The following is a 26,632-nucleotide window of genomic DNA, read 5'->3' as shown; positions in this document are numbered from 1 at the left end:
CATAAAACCAAAAACCTGTTTTAGAGTATGCAACCAATAGCAGAACTAAAAAAAATCTTGCTTAGGCTTGTGATATAATTTATTAGATTCTAATGGGCATATAAAAATTGGCATTCAGAAAAAAAGGTATGCTAATAGGCAGGAAATGAATGATTTCACTCGTGGGATATAAAACTGAAAACAACAAATAAACATAACAAACAGACACTAATGGACACAAACAGTGGATGAGTGGTTACCACAGGGAAGGGAGGAGGGAGAGGAAGTAGATGGGGGTAAAGGGGGTCAAATATTTGATGATGAAAGGGAATTTAACTTTGGGTAGTGAACACATAATACAATATATATATGATGTATTGTTGAATTGTACAGTTGAAATTTATTTGATTTTATTAACCAATGTCACTCCAATAATTTTAATTAAAAAGACTTTAATGGTTGTATTTCAACCATTTGTTGTATCTATTTCAACAGATAATACAAAGAGATAAATAAGAATTAACTATATTAATTTTACTTCATTAAGTATCTTATTTATAATATTAACATCTTTAATTATAAAAGGGTCTTAGAACGGTCACTGTACTTATGAAGTAAACATTACACACTCAAAGTAATTACTATTTACCTTTGAGACTGTGGGTATTTTATTCTCTTTTGGAGCAGTAAAGTGTTTTCTTTTCTCTTCTGACCTGTAAGTTTTTATTTCTTCTTCTCCCTTTGCAGTTCTCCATTCTTCTTGCCTACTGTAAGAGAATTAAAAGCCACATGTTAATATATAATTTTTACAAATGATTTCTCACCCAAATGAATGTTAGGTGTCAGAGAGAGAATATTATTTCTGATGTTTTCTTTTCAGATGGAGGCATGTGACAAAAATTTCTGAGTTTAAATTCATAAATTATGTGCTGTGGACATTTGGCATTAAGTGACAAGAACAATGGAAAGACAGATTTCAACTACTTGAACTTGATACTACTGTCTCTGATCTGGTCTTTGGTAAATCAAGTATAGATTCTGGGAACATGGTTATTCCTGAGGTAATTGTTCCAAGGGTTAGAAATCAGATTTATTTTTTGAAAAACTTTGTCAGTGTAAGGCTTATTTGATAATCTTGTATGCCATATCTTTAAAAAGAAAAAAAAAAAAATGAGGCACAACAGAACTAATATAACTCCAAAAACTCTGAGAGAACTATATTCTACCCGGTAAAAGGCAGGTCAGGCCTTCAATTACTGAAAACACTTCAATTCTATCCAAGAATCAAACTGAAACTGAGCAACAAAAAGTTGAGGAACATTAATTGTGAACTGTAATTTTATGAAACCTGAACTCAAGGACAAGAGAATTTTATTTTTTACTTTAATTCTTTACAATTTTCAAGATTTTGAATTAGAAAGGTATTTAATCTTAAACTATAATTTCTACCTGGAAATTTCAGCTGGGAGTTAATATTCAAATTTGGAACAGCTCTATAAGGTTATTTCATTACTGAGTAAAATGTCATTTTACTCAGTTGTAAAATTTCTATTGCACCTGGTCATAATTCTGACTGAAAAACAAGTTAATTTACATCTTATGAAAAGAATGGTCTTGATTTCATTTGTTTATTTTTAACAACTTTTTAAAAATTAAACTTTTTATTGAGATAACTGTAGATTCACATAGCTTTAAGAGATAATAGAAATTCCTTGTATCCTTTAACCAGTTTCCCCCAATGGTAATATCTTGCAAAACTATAGTACAATATCACAACCTGGATGTTGACATTGATACAACCCACCAATATTCAGAACTCTCCAGTCTTCTACGTGTGTGTGTGTATTTAGTTCTATTCAAGTTTATCACATGTGTAGGTTTATGTATCCATCTAGTCAAGATACAGAACATTTGTCACAACAAAGATCTCTCGTGGTGTCCTTTTAATTATCACGCTCATCTTTCTCTCCTCCTTCTCAGTCTTTCCTACCCACAACATCTAATGATCACTAATATGTTCTCATCTCTATCCTTTTGTCATTTCAAGAATAGTCCATAAATGGACTTCACTATGTAACCTTTGATATCAATTTCTTACTCAGCATAATTCCCTCAAGAGTATTCAAGTGGATGTATCAATAGGTCGCTCCTTTTTATTACAGTGGAGTAGTATTCCATGTTGTGGATATAACACAGTTTGTTTAACCATGCACCCAGTGAAGACCATCTGGGTTGCTGCTAGAATTTGGCTATTACAAATAAAGTTGCTATATATTAGTGTACTGGTTTTTGTCTGAACATAAGTTTTCACTTCTTTGGGATAAATCCCCACGATAGGAATCAGTGGTAATCGCAAATTTAGGTTTTTAAGAAAGTATAAAACTATTTTCCAGATTGGGTGCACCATTTTTACATTCCCACCAACAATAGATGAGTGATCCAGTTTCTCCACACTCTCCACAGCATTTGGTGCTGTCACTATATTTTAGCTATTCTGATAGGCATACAGAAATTATTCTATTGGGGTTTTAATTTGTACTTACCTAATGGCTAATGATGCTGAATATTTTTTCATGTGCCTATTTGCCATTTGTATATCCTCTTTGATAAAATGTCTGTTCATGTCTTTTGTCCATTTTCTGAGTGGACTGTTTTGTTTTGTTTACTGCTGAGTTGAAAGTTCTCTATACATCTATAGATATTAGTCCATTGTTGACTATGCAATTGGATTTAATTTTAATAAATGTACTATTCTGACCCACTGAAGAGTCTTATGGGGCAAATTTTGAACAACCTACACCAAGGGGTATATCCCAGGAAGATTCTCAAAGAAAGAGTGCTAAGTGTTAAAGGCAAAGCTCCAGTAAAGTCAAATATCCTTTGAAGTAATGACCATAGCCTTGCTTGACCATAAGCTCAATGGTTAAGCACCCCCAAAAAGAGATTAAAAGGTAAAGGATATTTAGAGAAAAACAAATATTCCCCATTCCTCATGTTTCTTTCCATGAGCAGGGACCTCTACCACCAACTAGCAATCCACTCCTAGCCTCTTTTCACCTCTTAACTCATTTTTCTCCAGGGGAGAAGTGAACTAAGTCTGAAAGGAAAAAAACCACTTAGTAATGTATATATTCTGCTCTGCATTTTAAAGAAGTAAACCAGCTGCTTCTCCATGAGGAGAAATACTATAGCCCAGTGTTACCATTATTTTGAGGTTCAGTATTAGGAAGCACACTTTCATGCAGATAGAAGCCACATTCTTCACAGCTATATCAATAATAATAAGTAATAGTCTGATTTCTTATCTTATTTTTTTGTTTTCAATTACTTCGAAATTATTGTTAAAAAGACAAGTGTCATTTTTTGCACTCCATTCAAACCTCAACATTAGAATCAAAAAGTGGACAAGATTCCAACTAAAAATAGATTGAGAGTTAATTTTTATTAAGGACATCTGGGTATATTTGTCATAAAATAAAGTTATTGTTCAAATTTATACTTTAGGTATGTACATTTAATCCTAAATCCTAAGCAAATCTGAAGTATTGTCCAATCATAAGCATAATCTATTTAAACATTCAGATTCAAAAATATTTAATTATAGATGCTCCTCAACTTCCAATGGGGTTATATCCCAATAAACCCATGGTAAGTAGAAACTATCATTAAGTCAAAACTGCATTTAATACACCTAAATTACAAAACATCATAGCCTAACCTAGCCTACCTTATTGTGCTCAGAACACAATTAAAAAAAAAAATGCTCGTAACACAGTATACTGCAGAGTATTGGTTGTTTACCCTCATGATCACACGCCTGATGGGGAGCTGCAGCGAGCTGCCACTGCCCAGCTAGCATCATGCACAAGTATCGTACCACATATCCCTAGCCCAAGAAAAGATCAACATTAAAAGTATGGTTTCTACTGAATGCAAATCACCATCATAAAATCAAAAAATCTTTAAGTCAGGGACTGTTTGTATAGTATTACCATTATCTTTGAGTTTAAGAAACTAGGAAATCCTAAAATCAAATTCATATTTTGACCTTCATATTTTTTTATTATAGTATAGCATTATAATATGTAGTATTAGTTGGGTTCAGAAGGACCACATTCATGAATATTTCATTACTAAAGAATCAAAAGGAACTAGGGACAAAAAGTTCCCTTAGAGGTGAACCTTGAGAATAAGACTAATCAAATCGATACTTTTTAATTCATATGTATGTACTTTTAAATAATCATTTTAATATGTAAAAATATTAATATAGTACCAATAAATAATTTTCACTATGCTTCTGAAAGATATGGTGTGAATAATAAGTAAAAATCATTAGAAACTCAATTACGACTTCATGGCAATGTGTTAAGTCTCAATAAAACAAGAAAAATTAGCATTTAAATATGCTACTTAATAAATCTTGTATCTGGTAAAGCCAAATTTAGGATTTTCTCTCATTCACCTTAACGCCCTCCTCCCTCATATCCTTTATATGAATCATTCTAGAAAAGAACACATACTGAAATTTATTTTTTCTCCAGAGGCATGAATAGTTTAAAATACATCTTCAGATAAATTTAAAATAAATTACAGAGCTAAAAAGTACTTTGAAGACTACAATTAAAAATGAACACAAACAACTGTGGTATATAAAAATTCACAACTTCTTTTACCTGGCTACACCAGCTGAAAGCTCAGGTACTACCACCCTTCGACTCCAAGCTACAAGATCCCGTTCAGTAGCTATTTCACTTCTTGGTGCGTTACTGTGCATTTGCCGCACTCCTTCAATTTGTCCACTACGCCTTAGTCCTACATTTGGTGGTGAATGAACCTCTGACGTAGAGCTTACAGAGCCTACGTAAAAAAAATAATATAATAAGTTCTATTTAGAGACATTTCTCCATTAACTTACAACAGAAAAAAAATCTATACTATCTTCCACATGGAACTTCATATTGTGGCAAATAATAAATTATCAAATCAGGAATTAAACCACAGGCAAAAGTTTAATAAAAACAAATCATGGTTATTATTCAGTTGATTAAATATATTAATGAATCATAACTACTATTAAGCTCCAAAGATGTAAAATAATTACTTTAAAAAAATACCATGTATTTTTAGGGAAACTATGTAAGAAGCAAAAACAGACAAACTCAAGGATATTTATGGTTCATAAATCTGCTTTAACTTTTCTCTTAAAGATGTTTGAGAATGTGCCTTTGAATATATTTCTTAAATTACTGAATAATTTTATTTTTAAAATTATTCTAAGTTCTACATGTTTATCAGGATATTTGGAAGAATATACACTTATTCAAAACTTATCTACAGTTTCAAACCTTATATTAAGAACATTTGTTTAGGGCATTAAATATTCTTCAAAAACATGATCAATTTGGCAGCCTAATATTTCATTTTATGGATGTACCATAATTTATCTCTCTCTACTGTTGAACACTTAAACTGTTTCAATTTTTTAATACTTCACTTAAAAGAATCACATCTTACCTCTACTTAACCGGCTGGTATTACTGATACCTGCTTCACCAGACCGTCTCTGGTCTTGCTCTTGCTGTAGTCTTTGAATCATGCTGTCCAATGGGCTGATCTCCTGATTTGCTTGCTGACTTAAAACTTGGTTCAGTCCTATGTAGTACCACACAAAATGCTAAGGATACTTTATTCAACTATTCAAACCATTTTACTCACTAACTTAACTTTTGAGTCCAGAATTAAATATAAATTTTGCTTGAGTAAAAGATCTAAAATCATCAGCTGTAAATGATGGGTGTAAATGGAAACACGCCCCCCCATCTTAATTTAAAATAATAATACCTAACTTTGACTGTTTATATGATTCACTCATATAATCCTTACAATAACTCAATTAGGTACGTATTATTAACTCCAATTTACAGATGAGAAAACCAAAATAACTAAAGTCACATATCTAATAAGTTGTAAAAGTAGGATTCATCTGAGATCATAGTTTCTTTTAGAAAGGCAAATCTGATTACCCACTTTCTCAAAAAATCTTTACTGCTTCATTTATTCAACAAATTCTTAGTGTCTACTATGTGTTAGGAATTAAGAACTGAGGATCCAGTGGTGAGTAAGAGACACCCAGGTCCCTGAACAATCTAATATCTAATGGGGAAATTGAACAGTAAACCTATATATTAATGCAGACTGTTAAAAATGTTGTTAAAGATTGTAAGAAAAAGAAAATAGGGAAGGAAGAGAGATGAGAACTACCTATGTTAAGTCAGAAAAGTCAAAGAAGCCCTCTTTGAGAAGGCAGCATTTGAGCTAATACTTGAAGAAAAGTAATTAATAATCCATGTGAAGAGCTAGAATAAGAACACTCCAAACACAAGGCTAAGAGTCAGTACAAAGACTCTGAGGTAGAGAGGAACTGGGTATTTTTTAACCCACCCTACTTTTCCAGCATCGACTCTCACCTATACTAGTCACATGGAACCGCCTGACTCTTACTCTCCTAACAGGATAAACCTTTATGCTTTGGAGCTTTTGACCACAAAACTTCCACTTCAAGTACATATGATAAACACTAACTTATCCTTCAGCGCTAACACAAATGGCACAGCCATGATATTTCCTCTGTGAAATCTTTCCAGACTATCCCTGAAAAAAATTAGCTTCTATCCTCTTTCATTTCCTTCAACAATATGTACATGTCTTAATACTCACCCCAACATAGAAAGGAAGCCCACTAGTTGCTCAAAAGCATAAATTATCTTATACATCTTAACATTCTAAATCTAGCATAATGCTAGGCATATAAATATGTGTGATCTTGCTGAATGAATAAAAAGTTTAAATGTCATGAGATATATGAAAGCACTTGCCATGAGTAGAGAAGGGAATAATTACAAGAGGTGTGAGGGTATATAAGAGAAGATTTGATGAGACCAGACTTTTAGAGTGGGCTGAGAAGAGAAGATACAACGTATTCTGCAAAGAAGTAACAGTAAGGAAGGTATAAGAAAAAGGGAAATTTCATGTATTAAGCATATAATGTTATTTCATAAAAGAAAACTAAAATTCAATGGGATAAAATAACTTATCCAAAATCACAAAGCTAGAACACGGTAAAAGTAGATGGAGGTAAAAATTAAAATGCCTGTAGATGCTTCTTTCCTGGTATGCTGTTAGCAGAAACTCTCATGTTTGAACACTAATGACTAATCTGATATAGCTCAAGTTTACAATTGAGAAAACACATTTAAAGTGTATTGTTCAGTGTAAATATAACAAAACTGCATTCAAGAGAATTTATAATAGACATCATCTATTTTTACCTTAAACACTAATGACTAATCTGATATAGCTCAAGTTTACAATTGAGAAAACACATTTAAAGTGTATTGTTCAGTGTAAATATAACAAAACTGCATTCAAGAGAATTTATAATAGACATCACCTATTTTTACCTAACTTTAAGGGATTTCCCAAACTAAATTTTATTGTAGGTCTAGATTTGCAAATAGAAATATAATTAGGAATGATGAAGTTTTTCAGAAAGTATTTGCCTTTGTTCTATTTTTGTATTAAGTCTTAATTAAAGAAATGATGTTTATCCAGAATTTGGTGACTTAGGACATTTAAAAATTCTGTGACTCACAATGAAGCCAGAATTACTGCTATGGGTTCTCTTGCGACCCTGTACTAATAACCAGTGTCTATTAATTTTCAAGGTCAAGTCTACTTCTTATTCTAAGGACAGCTTAGAATAGAAGAAAAAACAATGAACTGGGAGTCAGAGCTGGGTTTAAGTCACTGTGATTTCATATCTTTTATAACTTGAACAAGACATAATGTTAAAATGTCACTTCCCCTAAGGTTTTAGTATTGAGATACCATAGCTACAAGGATTAAATGAGATGGTATTTATAAAAGCCCTTTATAAACTGTTAAATGGAGGGAAAAAGTAATAATCACAATAATGAAGTAACAATAATATTTTAATAAATGAGTCTTTTCCTTATTTCCCTGTGCCTAAAATCCCAGCCTAGGTACCTATTTTGAGACCTGGGCAAGATCTGATTCCTGCTGGTTCCCTCTCCAAGAGACTGAAGACATTTAATTTGTCTTATGACCAAGACTTCTCTAATAATTGAGACTTCTCTAACCTGAATGCCTGCCTAGACTTCTTGAATACTACCTGTTCTTAGATTCTTTGAGTTCATGCTGTGTCCATGTATCGAGACATTTTAGTTTCACAGATTCCAGACATTCAGGTCTGCTGGACTGTACTACTCTCTACAAGTGGCAGCAGAGAATATTTCTTTAATGCTTCTCCTCACTCTCCATCCTGAGTGAGCATGTCTAGTTCCAAGAGCAGCCCTTCCTATCCAATATGTCCATCTTCATGGCAATTTCATGCCCAATCCTTTAAGAAAAATAAGAAGTGGGTTCTCTATAATGCAGTGAAATTGGTTTTTCTGTGCTGCTTACAGAATCTAAATTTATTTAAAAGTTACTCTTTATATATCCTGTATGTGTCCTTTAAATCTTCTTGTCCATTATGTTAAGAGTACGGAACTTAGAAAATTTTCTTAAACATTTTTCTAGACTAAAATATAATGGAAAGATTCATAATTGTAAAACTAGTTTAACCTTCTTTATAGAGTCCATTATTTTCACTTAATAAATTAGTGCCATGTTTCTTGTCAAAGGGAGGAAGATGTCTGTTGACCTTGTCTCCATTTCGACTCCCATTCAACTCCATAAATAATTTAACACTCACCCTCTACAATGTCACTAAAATAGCTCTCAACACTTTTCATCCCTATATTACTTATAAACTTCTAAAAGCCAATCGCCTCTTAAAACAATCTTCAATGTGAATAGGTTATCTAGTCTTAGTCTCTCTCTCACAATTAATTATTCCATTTAATATTTATGACAATTTTTAAACATTTATCTGTTTATAACTGTGTTTACTAATCTACTCCATGAAAGTACGGATCATGGTAGTCAGTAATCTAATTCACTATTGACTACCATAGCTTAGCAGGTGTCAAGAACAGAGGATATTCTCAATATATGTTGCTGAATGAATAAATAGACTCAACTCACACCAAACATAGGGACTTTTCCTATTAGTTCCCAGAGGTTATAAATGGATACACACCAAATTATTGCTTTAAATCTCCGTTGTACCTTAATTATCTTAAAATACTTAAGCATTATTCAAAGAACTTCGGAGAAGTGTAAAAAAATCATTTTACTTCTCATTTGTTCGAAGCAATTAAAAACAAAGTGTTACAAATTAACAATTTTATAAGGCTTCAGTAGGAAAAGAAAAATTGGGTTGTCTATGAAAATGAGCATTTACCTGAGGAAGTTACTCCCATCTGAGGGATGAGTTGCTCCTCCCTGCAATTTTCACGACCAGGAACTAATCTCTGATATCTTGATGGATGAGGATTACCATCAACATCAACCAAAAAGGGGGGAGGCATGAGATGAGGTGCTTGCTGAGTCTGTTCATCTAATACAAAATTGTTGGCATCACGAATAAGGGGCCGATAATCACTATGAAAGAACATCTGATCGGCTATCTGTAAAAAGAAAAGGCCCATAAGAAATTGGAAAAACAAAAACTTATCTTTATAAATTTCTAATGGAAGGCAAACATTTTAACATAAATCATATTAAGGTATAATATAAAAGAATATTCTTTTCTTGAATTAATTTTAAGTAAATCTTTATATTTTCTATGTTAAAGTTTATGATCAGAAAATTAGTTACTTTGAATTTTCTATGGGACAAGAATGAGACTGTACACATTAAAACTAACATTAAAAATAGGTTATATAATTTCAAATTACATAGTAAAATCAATCTAGGCATAAATCATTCTGTATTATTATTTTCACAGAGCTACCATGTTTCATCTTACTTTTTAAATTACAAAATATGGTAATATTGTTTGTTTTAGCATTTTGCAAAGAGAAATCATTCAATAAATTTATTCTTTGAATTAAACTCTAATGAAAACACTTATCCTTAAGTATACAGTAAGCATGGTTTATTAATATAAAAAATTAACATGATTTTCCAAGAGTTAAAGCATTCTAAAATATTCGAAATATAAAATTATTAATATGAACTCATGCCTGACACATCTGTAACTTCAAAATTTTACTGGTTAATTTGGTTAATTTGGAATTTCTTCAACTAAACTATGAACTATTCAATTTTTACAATAATCTTTTATACCACTCTACTGCAAATAAGCAACTTTAAGTCTCTTAGTCACTAATATTAGTCTTTATTATTTAAAAACATTAGCTATATCAGTACGCTATACATTTTTGAGAACCATACAAAAGCCACAGATTTGGACCCCAGATAAATGCATATTATCCATAGAAATAAAATATTTTACATAATTTCAAAGAGACCCTTTATAGATAACATCTCCTATCCCCAGCTTATTTGCTCCAATTCAAGAACTACAATCTAGATCGCTCTAGCAGGCTAAATAAAGAGTTATTCCTTCTGAAATAAAGAGATTAAATACACCTTCTAAACATCCATGGCTTAAAAAAAAAAAAAGATACAGTCATCATACTCTACCTTGTCATATTTGCTACTGGAGCCAAAGCCAAAAATTAAAAGATGTCCATGAGAGTCTGTGCATGCAAAATGCTGACCATCAGGAGAGCATTTGCAGTCAAATACTGCACCATGTCCTTGGCCTTCAATCTGAAATGTATTTAACCAGTAATCAGAAAACTGCCATCAAAATATAAAGAACTGGATACTATTGTTATCAGAATTTTATGATGATATATAAGTACACATCCTAATGAAGTGAAGAAGCATAACAGTAACAAAATCTGTGAATATTCACAAAAAGTGCCAGATTAATAACCTTGAAAAACAAATTGTTCTATTTATCCATATACCAGACACAATTCAAGAAATAAAACAACACCTATCTCCCCCACCCACAGAATTCCGCTTCACATCTTAAATTCAGACTTAAAATGTAACTGCGCCTTGCATTCCATTTTATCTGCATTTAATCAAGCCCTTTCCACAAAGGCTGACAATGTGTAGTAACTGTAGTGCTTTTTCTTTTGTAACTCTTAGAAGTAGTAGCCAGAGAATTACTGCTCACAAGACATCATTGTTTTTTGGTTATAAGTTCCCTTGATGGTCTGATTCATCTTTTAAATGGTGAATTTCAAAGGTTAAAGAAAAGGTTTTTTTTACCTGATAATTGTTTTCTGTTTTCCAGTTCCATTAATCCAGAACGAATGGGTTTCTCCCTGCAACCTGTCAATCAAACAGAGGTGGCCAATCACCACTCTGAATTTTTTGCTCTCAGTGCTTCTTCAGACTATGTTCCAGTTGAAAACTTCTTTAGCAGTATTCTGAAAGAGGTAAAAACTCTACCCTATCTAAAGCACATCTAGGGGCTGAATTTCAGAAAATAATTAAAATAGGGAGTTGACTCCCTGACAAATAACTACTAAGGATGATTTTCAACAAATGTGATTGGATTTCTGGATTAGCAGAATCGGAACACACACATATTATCAGGTAAGAAATACCTCCTCTCTGTTCCGGTATCCACTGATCTAGAACAAATTGAATTTTATTAGTAATATCCCAAAATCCCAGGAAATGCTTGGAAAAGAGAGAAGTGGTAATTTTCTTTCTTTAGTGTTAAAAATATGGCATAGGGATGAATGTGCAGTTCACCAAATACAGAAGTAAAATTAAAATTTAGAAGAATAGTTTATTTCTTGAGGAAAGTTTACATTTTGGTCAAAATAGAAAATATCACATTTAAAAGAAAGGCTCTCCTTACTAAGTTTAGATACCACAAATGGGATTGCCTCAAAAAGAAAACTAGTTTTCCCTTTAGCTTGTTGAAAAGAAGGAATGAGCCCACTGGTGTTTATTAATGCTGTTTTGGATAATGATAATAAAGGAAAAGAATAACATTCCTTAAAATTTAATCATATGAAAGAAAATTGGTGAACTTATCTGATGTCTAATACACTTAAAAAATTTACCATAAAAGCAAGAAAATGAATCCCTAAGAAACAGGATCATTTGTTAGTTGTGAAGAAAGTTGAAGGATAAGATAACAGAGGAAGGGAACTGATTCCAAGTCTATTTTAAAACTATTCAAAAATGAGAAGGAAAAAGAGAACTATTTCTCCAGATCGACATAAGGGCATTGGTAGCTATATAATTTAGTATTTGCCAAAAATTAAAGACTACGAGTAGAAATATCAGAATTCAAGTCCCTATTTTTCTGTTTTCTAGGCAAATAAAAATTTATATGTACTGTTATAAATAACCACATCAACAAAATTTACCTCTAAATAGAATTTCACATAAAAAATTCAATACAAAGAATTGAAATTGCCTTGGCCATGTGTTGTTAGATGTCTTATTTATCTCAGTTCACTTTCACAAAAGATAAGAGAGGGGAAAAAAACTACTTCAAAATATATTCTAACATAATAAATGCTTCCAGAACTGTAATATTATTATAAGTCTAAGTAAGTCTAAGTTTATAATTCTAAGGATACAGTGGAACTGAGGAAGAGATTTGAAAGAAGTATGACTCAGCAATGCCAAGGATATTTGACAGACATTCATAAGCATGGTATCTCTTTCATGGGATGTTTAAGCAATCTTGATTTACAATTTTTTTCTTTTTTGGGGAGTGGGTGGGGTAAGTGTGAGGATTAAGCAACCCTATCCCCATGCTATCTGTAGCAACCAGTGTTGCCACATTTACAGTTAGCAAATCTCTAAAAGAATATTTGGGAGACGTGGAACTTTAAAGCTCCAAAAAAGCCAAGAAAAAAATGGCAATCCTATTGAAAATAACTATGCTTCCTATAACACATGCCATTGTGAATATGGCAGGATGGTACTAATTTTCTTGGTGCAAGGCATCTATCTGCCTAACTCCAAAGTTACTTTTATATGGAGGAAATTGGTTTATTTCAGTAACATCGGAAAATAGGAAAAGTACATTAAAATGTATTTGGATTAACCTTATTCATTAAAGGCACTGAAAGAATCTGCTTTATTCATGAACCAATTATAAAGGTGCCCATAACCTTATTAATTAAAATGCCAAATTTATCTTTAGTAATGGCTCCTCAGATCAACACCCATAACTACAAAATGCAGACAAGGCTTTTCATTTGATATAAAGTAGAAAAATGTTTTACTTTCCCTAAATAAGTATATCCTAGCTGTTTTTATGATTTATGCTATTAACTAAACCTACCAAAAAAAGTTAAATTTCTCTATGAAAAGAATTTCATCTTTTTTAACCAGGATCAAAGTATTTATAAGAATTCGCAAAGAAAAACTTTAATAATGAAGGCACTGTCTGAATATGTATGTGTGACTAGAAAGCAATGAGGCTTATATTCAAAAACCCAAAAGAAAAAAATACCATTTCTATCCATATTAAAGTTATATGGGCCTAACATAAAATTAAATGTACTGCTTAACAAGAGAATAAGTCAACATAAAATTTAATACTGTATAGAACTTATGCTAGTCCTAATGTAGCTATAGTGAATTTAAAAAATGAATGAGAAATTTTCAAAATAAGTGAGTTTCAGATGAACCGTTCCTCTAATAAAATTGAGTATGCTTGCTAAATATTATGAGACGTTAATAAACACATAATAAAACTCCTACACATTAAATCACAATAAGGAAAGTTGAGAAAAACCAGAAGACAGTATTTACTGATTAGTGAAATTTCAATAGGAGTTAAAAGAGAATAGAAAAACATATTCGGTGATTATGATAAAGAAGTTATTTTGTTTTGTGCAAAAGTTGAAAAGTTAAAATACTGACTCCTTTGTAGGAAAATTCTTATAATGACTAAAGAATTCTGGAAATACTTCCAAGAAACGAGTAGTATAATCTTTTTAGTTTAGAGGTTATACCGAATTTTAAAAAAATCAATACAAAAACTTATGAGTTAAGATCTTTGATGATGTCATATTTAATGAAGAATATTAGTACCTTATTCAAGGCAGAATACTATCCACAACTTCTACTATAATCTTTGTGAAGCAGAAAGGTGAATAATTAAAGGAGACAAAGGAATGAGGCCCAAGATCCAACAGACCTCTCCTCTAGTAATGGGCAAATCGCCTAATCTCTCTGTGAAATGATAAGAGATAATTTAAATGATCACTAGAGTCCTACTCAGTTCTAAAATCCTATTTATCTGATAATCAGGAAGGCTTTTTGGAGGAACTGGACAAAACTGGAAGTGAGGTATTCTAAAAGCACTAAAATGCAGACTAAACTCACAGGGTCTAAATTATATCAATCATGAGGAACTCGCATACAGCTGAATATGAGAAGTATGAAGGAAGTATCTAAGAAGAGGAACACAGTACAAATCAGGAAGGTTAAAAATATATGGACTATCTTAGGCAGAATCATTCTCTTATGGAATTATTCCAAGTCTATGACTGGCACCAATTTTTTTCTCATTCACTTTTTAAAGTATACCATTGATTAGAAGGGAGCATCTTACCTAGAAAATACTCCATAATTTAAAATTATGAATCATTTAAAATACTTAATAATTTTATATGATAGACTCAAATTTCTTCCTTATATATGAAGAACCTTTACAGTTTATCAACTTGGGGGAAAATAAACTGAAGAATGTACACTGGATACTGAAGACAGACACTGTTATATGTATGATTAAAACATGCTTTGGCCATCTTCTGATCATTACAGTAGTTACAGAGTAAACGAAGAATATATCTTAAGGGAAGCTATCCACACTCCAATAGTCCAGGTGCCATCAAATTATTTTAAAAGATCATTACTGAATGAATGTTTCCTTTAATACTGAAAATCCTCTATGGTAATATCATTACATATAAAGATAGCTATTTAAAATAAGTGGTGCCAAGATAAATAAATTTATATAAAAAGGAAACTGCTGTAACTGGCTTGATAAAACTTATAGATATATAAAAGTGATTTTGAAGAATCACCTTTCCTTTTCTTCAAAAATAAATAACTCAATTTCATATTTAACAGCATTTGTTTACCACATTCTGATTTCTTGAGGGCAGCAATAGTATTAATCAAGTTCTCCTTGAAATCTATTCTCCTCCTTTGGCCTCTATGACATAGAACCTTATACTCTCTCTAGAGTTAGAGATCTCTTCTCCAATATGGCTATTTCTAAAAGGTTAGTCTTAGACCGTCTATACTGCTTTTCCTTATCTCCATGAGGAGGTAAATACATTCTATATGGAAAATTTCAACATCTCTTTCTCTAAATTTACTCCTCACCTCTCTAAGTATTCTATCTCCAAGTGCTGGCTAGCCACTTCCACATAGATAGTCCGACATCATGTCACAATAAATGTATAAAAATGAACTAAAAAAATCAGTTTTTCTTCACATCCTTCATATTTCTATTATCATTGTTATCAAAATCACCTAGGCTCAATATCTCAACACATTTATTAAATATTTTGTGACTCTCCACCCTAATCCTTCTGTCAGCCACAAAACATCAAGTACTATATATATATATTTTTTTTTCTTTCACAAATTTCCTACTACCTACTCCTAAAATTTTTAATTACGATTTCACTAATGAAAGTAGTTCTCATTCCACCTAACCAATTTCATACCTGAAATACTACTATTGGCATTCAACTTATTTTTCTCGTTTCTAAAATATAAATTTAGCAAAATCCCCACTATGTTAACTATTCTTTATGCTCATAATTTCCAGCCATCAATAATGCACCTCAACTTAACACCTTTAATTTTATCATCCCTTTTTCAAATTCTAGTCCAGACAAATTTTCTAAATTATTCTATGAACATGTCTTAACATTTTTTACTTGGTTACTTATAATATTCCTCTTATTCATAAAATTAATTATTTTTCTTACTGATTCAATTCTTATTTATCTTTCAAGGCATGGTTTCAATTTTTCCTCAACAAAACCTCTGACCACCTGAAGTGCTCTCTACCATCTTTAGATAGAGCAATTATATTTTCTCATATGCATGCTACCATTTGAAACTACTTATCAATACTCAAAAAAATTTTTTTTTCCAAGTATATCTCCCCAATTTAACTGGAAGCTGGCTAAAAACAAGTACCATGACTTACTCTTCTTTGTGGTTCCCCTGTGTTCATGAACAAAATAAGCACTCTAACATTTGCTAATTGAAATGTCTTCACCTACGTGTTTACATAATGCATTTAACATAATTTCTCTTATAATTATCAAATCTCAAATACCTTTGTGATAACTCACAAAGCATGTCAATGAATTACTCCATAGAAGTAATTCACTAAATAAAGTGTGACAAGCTAGGGACAAACACATTCATGGCAGCAAATTTTAAGTTATGTCTTTGATACCAAGATATAGATGAGAAAGAGACGGATAAAATTTAAAAACCCCAGAAAGCTGAAAAAAATTAGCAATAACTAAAGGTTATAAACAGAAAATTGAAAGTAATAATTCCTTACCCAGAAAGGCTGAAACAAAGACTAGAAGCATCAAAGAATCCTTTTAACACAGAGTGTTGATATGACATCTTGTTAGATGATGATAGGGGATGGATGGATGGGTGGGTGGGTGGAAGGAAGGAAAGAGAGAGGGAGAGAAAGAAGGAAAGATAGAGAAGGAGAGATCGATATTTTGAAATCCTTATTTACAAGAAAACACGATATTAGATATACCTTTTCTTTCTCCCTTTCCTAAATACACGTGGCTACAATAGTCCAAAACTAAAATAGAGGTCACACTGAGAACATGTTAATGTCAGAAGTATGCACGTGCAAAAATTCTGAGTGGTGGTGGATTGGCAGCCTCTGCTTGTTTGAAACGTTGCAAGGAGAAATTTATTTTTCTGGATTAGTGGACACTGGAACATTTTTTAAAATCTCAAGTAAAAAGAAAGGTTAACAATTACAAAAATAAGAAAAAAATTATTAAATAAAATTGTTATTTGGAATTTACCAATGAAACAACAAAAATAAAGCAAAAATCAATTTCAGTAAAATTGCTTTCTAGCAAGAGACATTCTACACTCTTTGGTTAAAATGAGAACCAGACAAGAGGCACCAGAAAAGAGCTTTGAATAACAGAAATAGAAAGACATGGGGAGAGACATTCATAGACACAACTAGAACAAGATATAGAGAAAAGAAAAGAGAGCTGGAAAGGTAAAGTAAAAGTGCCAAACACATGAGGAAAGTTACTAATGTGGAATCTATAAATCCCACCTTTTATTTACTAATAATCAAATAGCCTAGTACTAAGAAATTTGAAAGTCTCTTTTCATATCTTTTCAAATAAATTTAATATTCATTTAAATTTACAGTTAAAACTTAGTTATACTGTGATAATTTAATAGAAAAAAACTAAAAAACTTTGTATATTTATACAACCATAATATTTATGGTTATTTTAACTTCTAAACTTGCCTACCTCTTTCAGAGAACAGAAGTAGTATAAAAACCCTCAACCTCAGTTCGGAGAGTTCGTACCTATTTTCAAGTTATTTCTGGGAATAATTTATCTGCCTCTTAGCATTTAACTGGAGTTGAGAGCATTTAAACTAGAGTTTAGAACATTTCTTGTCAAAACAAAGCTATACTGATATTTATCTATTGCTACTGCCAAAAACAAAAATGTGGGCTTGCTAAACTATATCCAAATAGTTTAGAATATTCTTAATATATACTATCTGCCTTCAATAAAATATCCAAATATACTCAACTTTTACCTGAACACTCAAGTTATATAAGGACTGTTCGGCCAAAATATGAATAATTTACATAATTTTTTGATAACCATAAATAAGTAAAACTTAAGGCCTAGATTTTTTTTTTTTTTTTAAAGAATAAAGTTGTTTTATGTCCATCGCTTTCAACAATATTTCTTTAGCGTCTTTCTTTGGTTAATAAAAAAAAAAAAAAAAAAAGGAGGGTTCAAAGTTTCTACCTTATATATTATGCTTTTCCAACACATTCTTTTAAAATTTTAAGATTTTATTTTAGTTAAAGATAAGGGAGAGAGGGAGTGCAAGGAATATACTGTCTATTCCATTTCATACCCTATATTACGCCATCTCACTTGTCATACACTCCTTATAAGTAACAGAAACAAACAGAACATCCATTCCCCAACTGCTTTTATCATTCATATACTCTATGAAGAAGAAAACTAACAGTAAAAATAATGAAAATGACTCCATCACTTTTTTTTAGAGAATACCACTAGCAAGTTGAGAATCTATTTATAAGATTTGGAAATTTTTAAAGATAAATTAGGAAATTATGTAAGCATATAGGGAATTAAATATCTTTCTCTCAAATCTCGATCTCAAACCTTTTATTTTTTACTTACAAATTTAGATGATCCTAAAATAAAGTAGATGATTTTTAGAAGTGTTGTCATGGCTTGATACAGGGGGAAAAAAAAAGGAATCAGGATATTTATATGAATGATGACTATCAGTGCAATATTAAAATGTTAATGGCTCAATATTTTAATTTTATAAAATGTATTCATAAATTTATTAAAATATAATTACTATATATCAAACAGGCATTTAGAAATTCAATCTTTCACCTTTGAAAGGCTTTTTGATGATTTAGAATTTCTGGCTATTTCTAAAAGTTCAAAAAATTTTAATTTCTATAATAGGTAAGTGCAATAAAATGCTGATTAATACAAAATAATTATTATATGATTTCATTACCTTTTGCAAAAGGTATTATAAATTTCAAATGGGAAATTCAATTATCATAAAAGAGGGACTAATATTAAAGCAGTATTCTCAAAATATACTTGACAAAATCTTTATTTTTAAAAATTTGTATATAAAATTTTTGTTCTTTTAAAGGCATAATTTACATTCCTTATTTTCCGGCCATAGGTTTAATAGTGAATTTACTTATTCATGTAACGAGCTTCAATTTTAAAACTCAGACAGAAATCTTAATAATACTTCATCTAAACGTTCACCATTTCTAGTCTAAAAATGGAATATTCCACTAGAATTAATCCTTAAATCCTCCATGGCACTATAGTCTCTCTACATAGCGCTCAAAAAATATTATGATTACTTGTACGATTTAATGTCAGAGATTGAATTTGCACTCGGTCAAATTTTATGGTATTTTAGTAACTTAAAAGCTTACTTATTAGCTACAGAGACTCAAATAGTTATAACTACAACTAAAATTCAACATTCATGATAGCAGAGAGTGAACACAAGCTTTTCCTCCTCCAACTGTTTTCATTTTCTTAATAGCAATGCTAGATGCTTTATCTTCCATCTGCCCATAGATAAAACAAACAATGAAAAGTAGAAAACAGTGAAAAGCAAAAACTAGGGCACTTAGTTAACTTACAAATTAAGAGACAGATAGAATGCCAAACTAAATTACAAGATCCCAAAAGATGTACTCAGAGTTAATACCATTATGAAAACATTTCACCCTGGACAAATGACTAATTGGGTAAGTTGGAAGCTGGCTGTGCAATAACCAACCACAACTATAGTTAGCATTAAGAACACATTAGCAACACACAAAAAATATAGTTTTAAATCTCAAGTACCCGTATAAAGCTGTGTGACCAGTAAACCTGAGGAAATCATTTCATCTCTGTATGGTTTCTCCATTCATAAAACCACTAATAAAATCTACCCTGATTATATTACAAAGTTTTCCCGAGACCTAAATGAAGTAATATGCAGAAGTATTTTGGAAGTCATTAAAAATCATGCAAAAAATTAAACAGAGTAGCTTGATTTTAATGAGAAAGAGTAAGTGACTTTTTAAATGCAGAATACATTTTTAATCTTTTTTACTTTACATTCTATTTTTCTCGCAATTTGAAGATTCTGTGGATACTATCCATTACTACTTATTATACAGATTTGTTTCTTCTGCCGTTTATTTTTCTATCTCTTATTCAAAAAGAGCAGAAAAAATAATCCTTATCTAAAACTCATTAAATAATAAAAAATGTTTAAGGCAGTAATATAACTAACCCCTTAGCTAATTTCAAAGAGCATACAATATAATATGGCTGACTTCTACTCCTGGTTGTACACTAATCTATAATAGTCTAAGTATAAATCACTTCAATCTCAAGGTGCTGTAATTTTCATATCTACTAATAAGGTAGAATATTAGTGTTATTGACTTACCTGATGAGAAAAAATGCACCTTTATAACTTGGGGTGAAAGCAGTATTCAAGTATGAGAGAAAACTTTCCCCATAAACAGTCTACTAATACACCAATGCCCTTTGAAAATATAAAATTACTAAAGTCACTAATGTATGTATAGGCTACAAATTGTCTTCTTTTGAAACTATAAAGATAAACTGAAAAATGACTAGTTTTCTTATTCAACAGAGATGGCGCAAAAAAGCAGCAAACCAGAAACACAAGGATAGAAAACAAGAAAAAAATGCTTTAGCAGCATACTTAAAAATTTGCTTTTAAAAAATCTCCTATATACATATAATCACTAAGGAAATCCATCCATCACTAACAGCTATACTCCAAATAATTAAATCTTTTTAGAAAAATAACGATTTAACAAATCTTATTTCCTACCTTATTGTATACTAAGGCATATTGATAGACAGTTAAATTCCTTCACTAATAAGAATTCCTTTTATTTTTACTAACTCTTCCCTCAAATTGTTTCTATTAATTACTTCTTACTATATAGAAGAAACTACTATTATTAAGTATAGAATCACTTTCATAAAATTTTTTCATAAACCATATTTCACAAGATTGCTTTGTGAAAAATATTTTTGCAAAAAATTCTGATCAGACACTATTAATTGTTCTATTATTACCAGACATTTCTATCACTGATTTTTGAAAAATCTAAACATGCTAAACTAGTATACACATGCTTTTTTCCCTTTGTTGAAAAATATCACTGATATACAGACAAAGAAGTAATTTAACAGTAGTATTAGAGGAGCACCTTACACTTCATATGGTGGTTAGAGAGGAGTGGAAACACTGCAAAGTAAGGTGGATGTGATAATAAACCACTGCAATTCAAATATTCAGCAAAATACACTAAAATACTATATAAGAAGCAAAATATGGAGGAAAAAAGGCTTAATTCCAAATAAATATCTAACATAACTTGATAAACATACTCTAACTTGATAAAAGGCAAGAATGCCTGATTTTTTGGCTTTAATTTTAAAATGTATATTATTTTAATTAAATTGTTGTACTACAGGATAACTAATGAAGTACAACACAATACATTTATTATACAATAATAAATATATTATTTACAATATATTTATTATAATTCCTTCTTATAGTTTTCCAAACTTGTCTTATTTATATTGTATCTTATTTGTGAGTTTCTCATCAAAGTTTCGCTGTTAAACTATTTTAAAAACTAGCTTAGTTATCACAATATTCATGTATTTATTATGTACATTTAATTTTCTTTTAAATTTAGCATCTAAATAAAAAGGTGGAATAAGTAATTTTTTGAAACTTAGTCAAAATAATGTCTGAACCAATTCTTAAATGGATTTCCTTTGTGATATGCAGAGTACCTGAGTCAAGGAGTCCCCAAATCTTAACAGTTATGAAGAGACTAATAATTACCATATTGAAATAAGATCGAATTTTTACTCCTCTTGCCAGATCCCATACTATCACGTTTCCATCGTGACCAGCAGAAAAGAGAACTCTTGGATCGAATGGGTGTGGCTCAAGAACAAATACCTCATCTTCATGACCCTGAAATATTTTTGAAGTAACAAAGAATTATAAATATCAAAAAAATATAGAAAATTCAATTAAATGTCACTATGAAAACATTTCTAGAATTTGAGTTTTAAGTCATTAAAGTGGCAAAAATCTTCATATTTATCAATGTATAATAATGACACTGAGCCAATATCACTGTCCAGGGCTCTGCTATCATTTAGTGAAAACTGAGAATACTACTGATGCAGCCCTACATACTAAGAAACAGCAAGTATTTATATTAAATCAAACCTGTTTAACTGCTTTTTAAAATATTTCCAATCTCCTGAAAAGACCTGTTACTCATCTAGCAAGTAGAGTTTTTAGCTAACATAAAAGACTTTATTCCTCAATGAAAATAATACATTCTACAATGTTTCAATTATACCAAATAAAAACTGATCTTTTTTCTCACCATCAGGACGTGAATTAGTTGACCGGTATAAGAATTCCAAACTTTCAGGGTCATATTATTAACTGCAGTTATAACTGTATTGTCATGCCGATCCCATGCTACCATTGTCACTTTCATTTTTGTAATTTTATCTTCTATTCCTTGAAGGTTTTGGCTAAAAGTGATGGAAGCAGTATTTGTTTAAACTGACATTATTTATAAATGCTAGTTTGACAAAAACCTAAATGTATTTTCTTATAATTTATATTTATTAACATAACTATCACTTAACAATAATTAAAAATAGTTTAAATAAATATAGAATGATGGCAAAAAATCACTGCACTGAGTCAGCAAATCCAGGATTCCAGCACTGCTAAGCCTTTAGTGATAGAATAATTCTGAGTAAATATCACTGCTTTAACTCTGGACCCATGAACGGTAATGCTGCACACTCTCCATCTTTTACTGCTGCTATAATACCCTAAAACTGCTTTGCTCTCCCATCCAAGACTACTATACACAAATACCAACAGAAAAAAAGTGATAGTAAGACCAAATTAACGGTTAAGAGTTATAACAATTTCTTTTGGCTGGAGAAAACCACTGGATATACCACATCACCCCTTTGTGATGGAACATCATAACATGTTCTGCTTTAAAAAAAGGAGTGAAATCTACAACTATTCTTACAGTACTATCATCCCCTTAACAAAACTGAATTGAAAAAGTCATTAATGCAGCAGGTCTTCTTGAGTATTTCAGAAAATCATTTCATAAAAATTAAAGCCTTTCAACAATAGCACCTCTATTTACTACAATCATTTTAACATCGATTATAATATATACTTTTATAGGCTGAGTCACAGCAACCTGTAATATAGCATACTTTAAACGATCTATCTATATTTATATATTATTTCAAAGTTGATCTCTTACCCTGCTGGACGAGTAGCCATATCCAACAAAATGCTCTTCCATTCTCTTCGTTTAAACTGCCAAATACGCGCTGTGCCATCACGACTCCCACTTACAAACCTGTATTAAAAGGAGCCCATCCCCCAAAGAAAAATCACACGTTTTATCAAAATGTAGCTATACTTTTCAATATTCTAAAAAAGATAGCACTCATCTTTACTTTCACAGCATTCTAATACATTAAAGATTATTCTATCAGATATTCTCCGCAAATCTAAGAACTTCTGAAACTTAATAGGTTTTAAAATTTTTACATACACATATTCTAATATGCATGGCTAAGTCTCAAAATAACATTCAAAAGTGATCCAAGGCTACTATTTACTACTTTAGAAACAGAATCGATATTTTCCAAAAAGTACTGATTTTCCACTCAGTATTAATGAACATGACTTGTTTTACACAAGGTACTTAGAAATATTTTTCTTTCATTTTAAAACAACATGCAAAAATTTATACAATGTCATCTAAGTTTATCATCAACAAACACTTGTGCCTCAAATATTACATTGTGATACATTTCTAATCTCTATTAAAAGCTTCCACAGAATTTGATATATACAGGAAATATACAGGGTGGGTAAAAGTCCCTATTATTAAAAGTGGCCAAATAAATTAACATTATTACAAATAAAACATAAACATGTTCACATGCATGTGAAGGCTATATTTACTTTTCAGTATAACTGGTCGAGATCTTTATTTTAGGTGGTTAATTTGCATACAATTCTAATTAAAATCTGACTATAAAAACTGTATTTCATAATTTTAAAATTGGAATTAAATTTGACAAATAAAAATAATTATTTTACCTGTTACTAGTGTTGGAAAACTGGATACTGTCAACTTTGTCCTATATGTAAACAGACAAAGAAAGAGGATCCTGAATATAAACTGTTAGGCTCATTTAAATTGTACTAATTTAATTCTTTTCACCCATACTTACAGTATGAAACTCCAATTCCGAAATTTTCTCTGGCTGACCTGATCCAAAAAAATAAACCCTAATAATATGATCTGTGCTTCCTGTGGCCAGAAACATTCCACCTGAAAAATAACAGCAAATATTTATGAGTAAAACGCAATTGCAAAATCTCTGAAAATGAGATAATGCAATGCAAGCAAGATTACCACAATATATAATGAATGATTAATACTTTACTCTAAAATTATTCCTAATTATCCTAAGTATGGAATACATCTAACCTGAATCTAATTAAGAAGTTTGTTAACATGGCTTTGACTATGATGAATTTTTCAATATTTACAGAAGTAAAGCTTTCCACTACAAATGATTTCACCGATTTTATAATCTTATCATATTAAAATTAATAGTTATCTTTACTAGAAAACATGCCTTTTAACTCCTGAAGTCCTTCTCTTGTCCCATTTCCCATCTTTTAAAATTCTATCAAACTTTTAGGGCCCAACACCTTCACAGTAAGTTGTCTTTACAAGTGCTGCAATCAAATGAGCTTGCTCTCCTCTGAACTCTCATTAAGACCTTTGTCTTGTAGCACATATATTCTACCTTCCATTACAGTTATTTGTATATTCAATTTACTCTCTCCTTGGAATCACCACTCTTCTATAGTGTTGAAAACAGTGCTATATAAAATTGCATTCAGAGTACTGTGAACAAATGTATAGTGATGACTTTTGTGTTATTGACAAGGAAGTAACAGTGGAAATCCAGAAGTTAGAAATTAAACATGTTTAAATATTAATATGGCAAAAATAGATTCATGTCATCAGTTTGCAATCACTTATCTTAGGTACTACTGCTATCCACAATTATGAAATGAAAAGATAAAGTAAAACTGGAAATAAATGTGGAACCGGTATCAGGAACATTAAATATTAAATCTATTCATGTTTCATTTCATTTTCTCATCAATTCAATTCAAATCTCCAGAACATAATTTGTTTAAAAAGACTCTAATATCCAATCAAAATACTGCTGCATAAACTCAAAACTTAATTGGAAATGTCAGCACTGTTATACGGCTCCTTTTTAAAGAACAAATAAGAACAATATGGAGCAAAGTAGTTAATAAAGTTGTACAAATATCAATCAAATTTATTTAGCTATGAGACACCTCCAAAATCCACAAAAATATAAAGCAAATTCAAAATATCTTTCTTCCAGCAAGGTAACTACTTGAAGATTTATTCTTCAACGGAATAAATTTTGAAACTATTTACTCTCTTCTACCACAGCATATGATCTTCTTAAAGAAAAATATTAGTCATTTGAGTATATAAATTAAACTCTAGCAAAGTTTGAATATTTCTAAATTAATTTCCATCTTTTGGCATATGTATGAGTATATGACTTATATTACAACAGTAAATATTTTCGAAAATTTTATGTGTTCCATTAGAAGCTTTCTAATGTACAACTTTAAGTGGAAAATTAGGGAGAATTAAATCTTACCAGCACTAAAAGAAGAACAGATCATTTGAACTCCAGGCCTAGGGCGCTCTGTAAATTTTGCAGGTCTCGGACTACAATACAAAAAAATAAACAAATTAAAAATATCCCAAAGTGACTAACAACACCAGAAATCAGCTGTTTTAAAAAACAATCACCGAAGGACAGCATTAAATAAGCAACAGATGGCTCCCTTCCTAAAAACAAGTTCAAAATCATTATGTGTCACGATCAGCAGATCCTGTGGAAACTCTAGATTTTGTAGAAGCTCCTGATTACACAACAATCCACCCATAAAACAAGCCCAAAGCCACTGCTACGCCAGACTGTAGTTATTAGTTGCAATCACTCTAATGAAATTTAACAGGTTCTCAGTTTTTGATAAAGTAGAATAGACTGCACATATAAATAAGGAAATAGATCATTCGTAAACATGAACACACTAACAAAACAGGTGATGCCTCTGTGGTATATGTATACCACCAATAACCTAACTTTTTCAGTATTAGACATTATTAATTAAATATCTCTCTTTATCTTCTACTGTGATAAAATGTCTTGTAAGACTCCAAAAAATAAGAATCTTACTCTTAACCTAGTGAAAATCTTAAGACTGTTTGACTCATATCAACTATAATGTTCATTCAAAATAGTGATCTATATAAAATAGATAAAATATTTACATTAATTGTATAATTGTATTAGATTATATGTCTTATGTTAATACTACTGGCATTAAATATTCAATGTTATAATCGACCATATTAAAGAAAAAAATTAGAGATTTTACATGATACCAGCTTCAATACATATGCAATGCACTGGGGATGCTCCAATGCAGTGATCACATTTAAAGCCCTACTTAATATACTTTTTGACCTAGTTTTTGTCAGATTGGGGGAAATTTACAAAAATAATTAGAACCTTCAACTTTAACCAGAGTGCACTGTACAACTTTCACAATCCATAGTAATCGAATATAGAGTGGT

At 30.8% G+C, this 26,632-nt stretch overlaps 1 protein-coding gene across 1 annotated transcript in view; it reads right to left on the bottom strand.

Moving 5' to 3' along the window:
• PHIP (pleckstrin homology domain interacting protein) overlaps window positions 1–26,632 on the bottom strand; it is a 112,915-nt gene that overhangs the window by 42,822 nt on the left and 43,461 nt on the right. The window contains exons 9-19 of the mRNA XM_023533451.1: window positions 25,647–25,717; window positions 24,156–24,256; window positions 24,022–24,062; window positions 23,171–23,269; window positions 22,253–22,406; window positions 21,694–21,828; window positions 10,597–10,725; window positions 9,350–9,575; window positions 5,497–5,634; window positions 4,656–4,839; window positions 629–746 (exon numbers count right to left, since the gene is read on the bottom strand). Coding sequence (XP_023389219.1) covers window positions 629–746; window positions 4,656–4,839; window positions 5,497–5,634; window positions 9,350–9,575; window positions 10,597–10,725; window positions 21,694–21,828; window positions 22,253–22,406; window positions 23,171–23,269; window positions 24,022–24,062; window positions 24,156–24,256; window positions 25,647–25,717 — 1,396 coding nt within the window. The remainder of the gene's footprint in view (window positions 1–628; window positions 747–4,655; window positions 4,840–5,496; window positions 5,635–9,349; window positions 9,576–10,596; window positions 10,726–21,693; window positions 21,829–22,252; window positions 22,407–23,170; window positions 23,270–24,021; window positions 24,063–24,155; window positions 24,257–25,646; window positions 25,718–26,632) is intronic.

This window comes from Pteropus vampyrus, unplaced genomic scaffold (assembly GCF_000151845.1).
Source record: "Pteropus vampyrus isolate Shadow unplaced genomic scaffold, Pvam_2.0 Scaffold102, whole genome shotgun sequence".
Classification (NCBI taxonomy): Eukaryota; Metazoa; Chordata; class Mammalia; order Chiroptera; family Pteropodidae; genus Pteropus; species Pteropus vampyrus.
The sequence above is the reverse complement of the archived record's forward strand: the minus strand, read 5'-3'. Positions and strand labels throughout refer to the sequence as shown.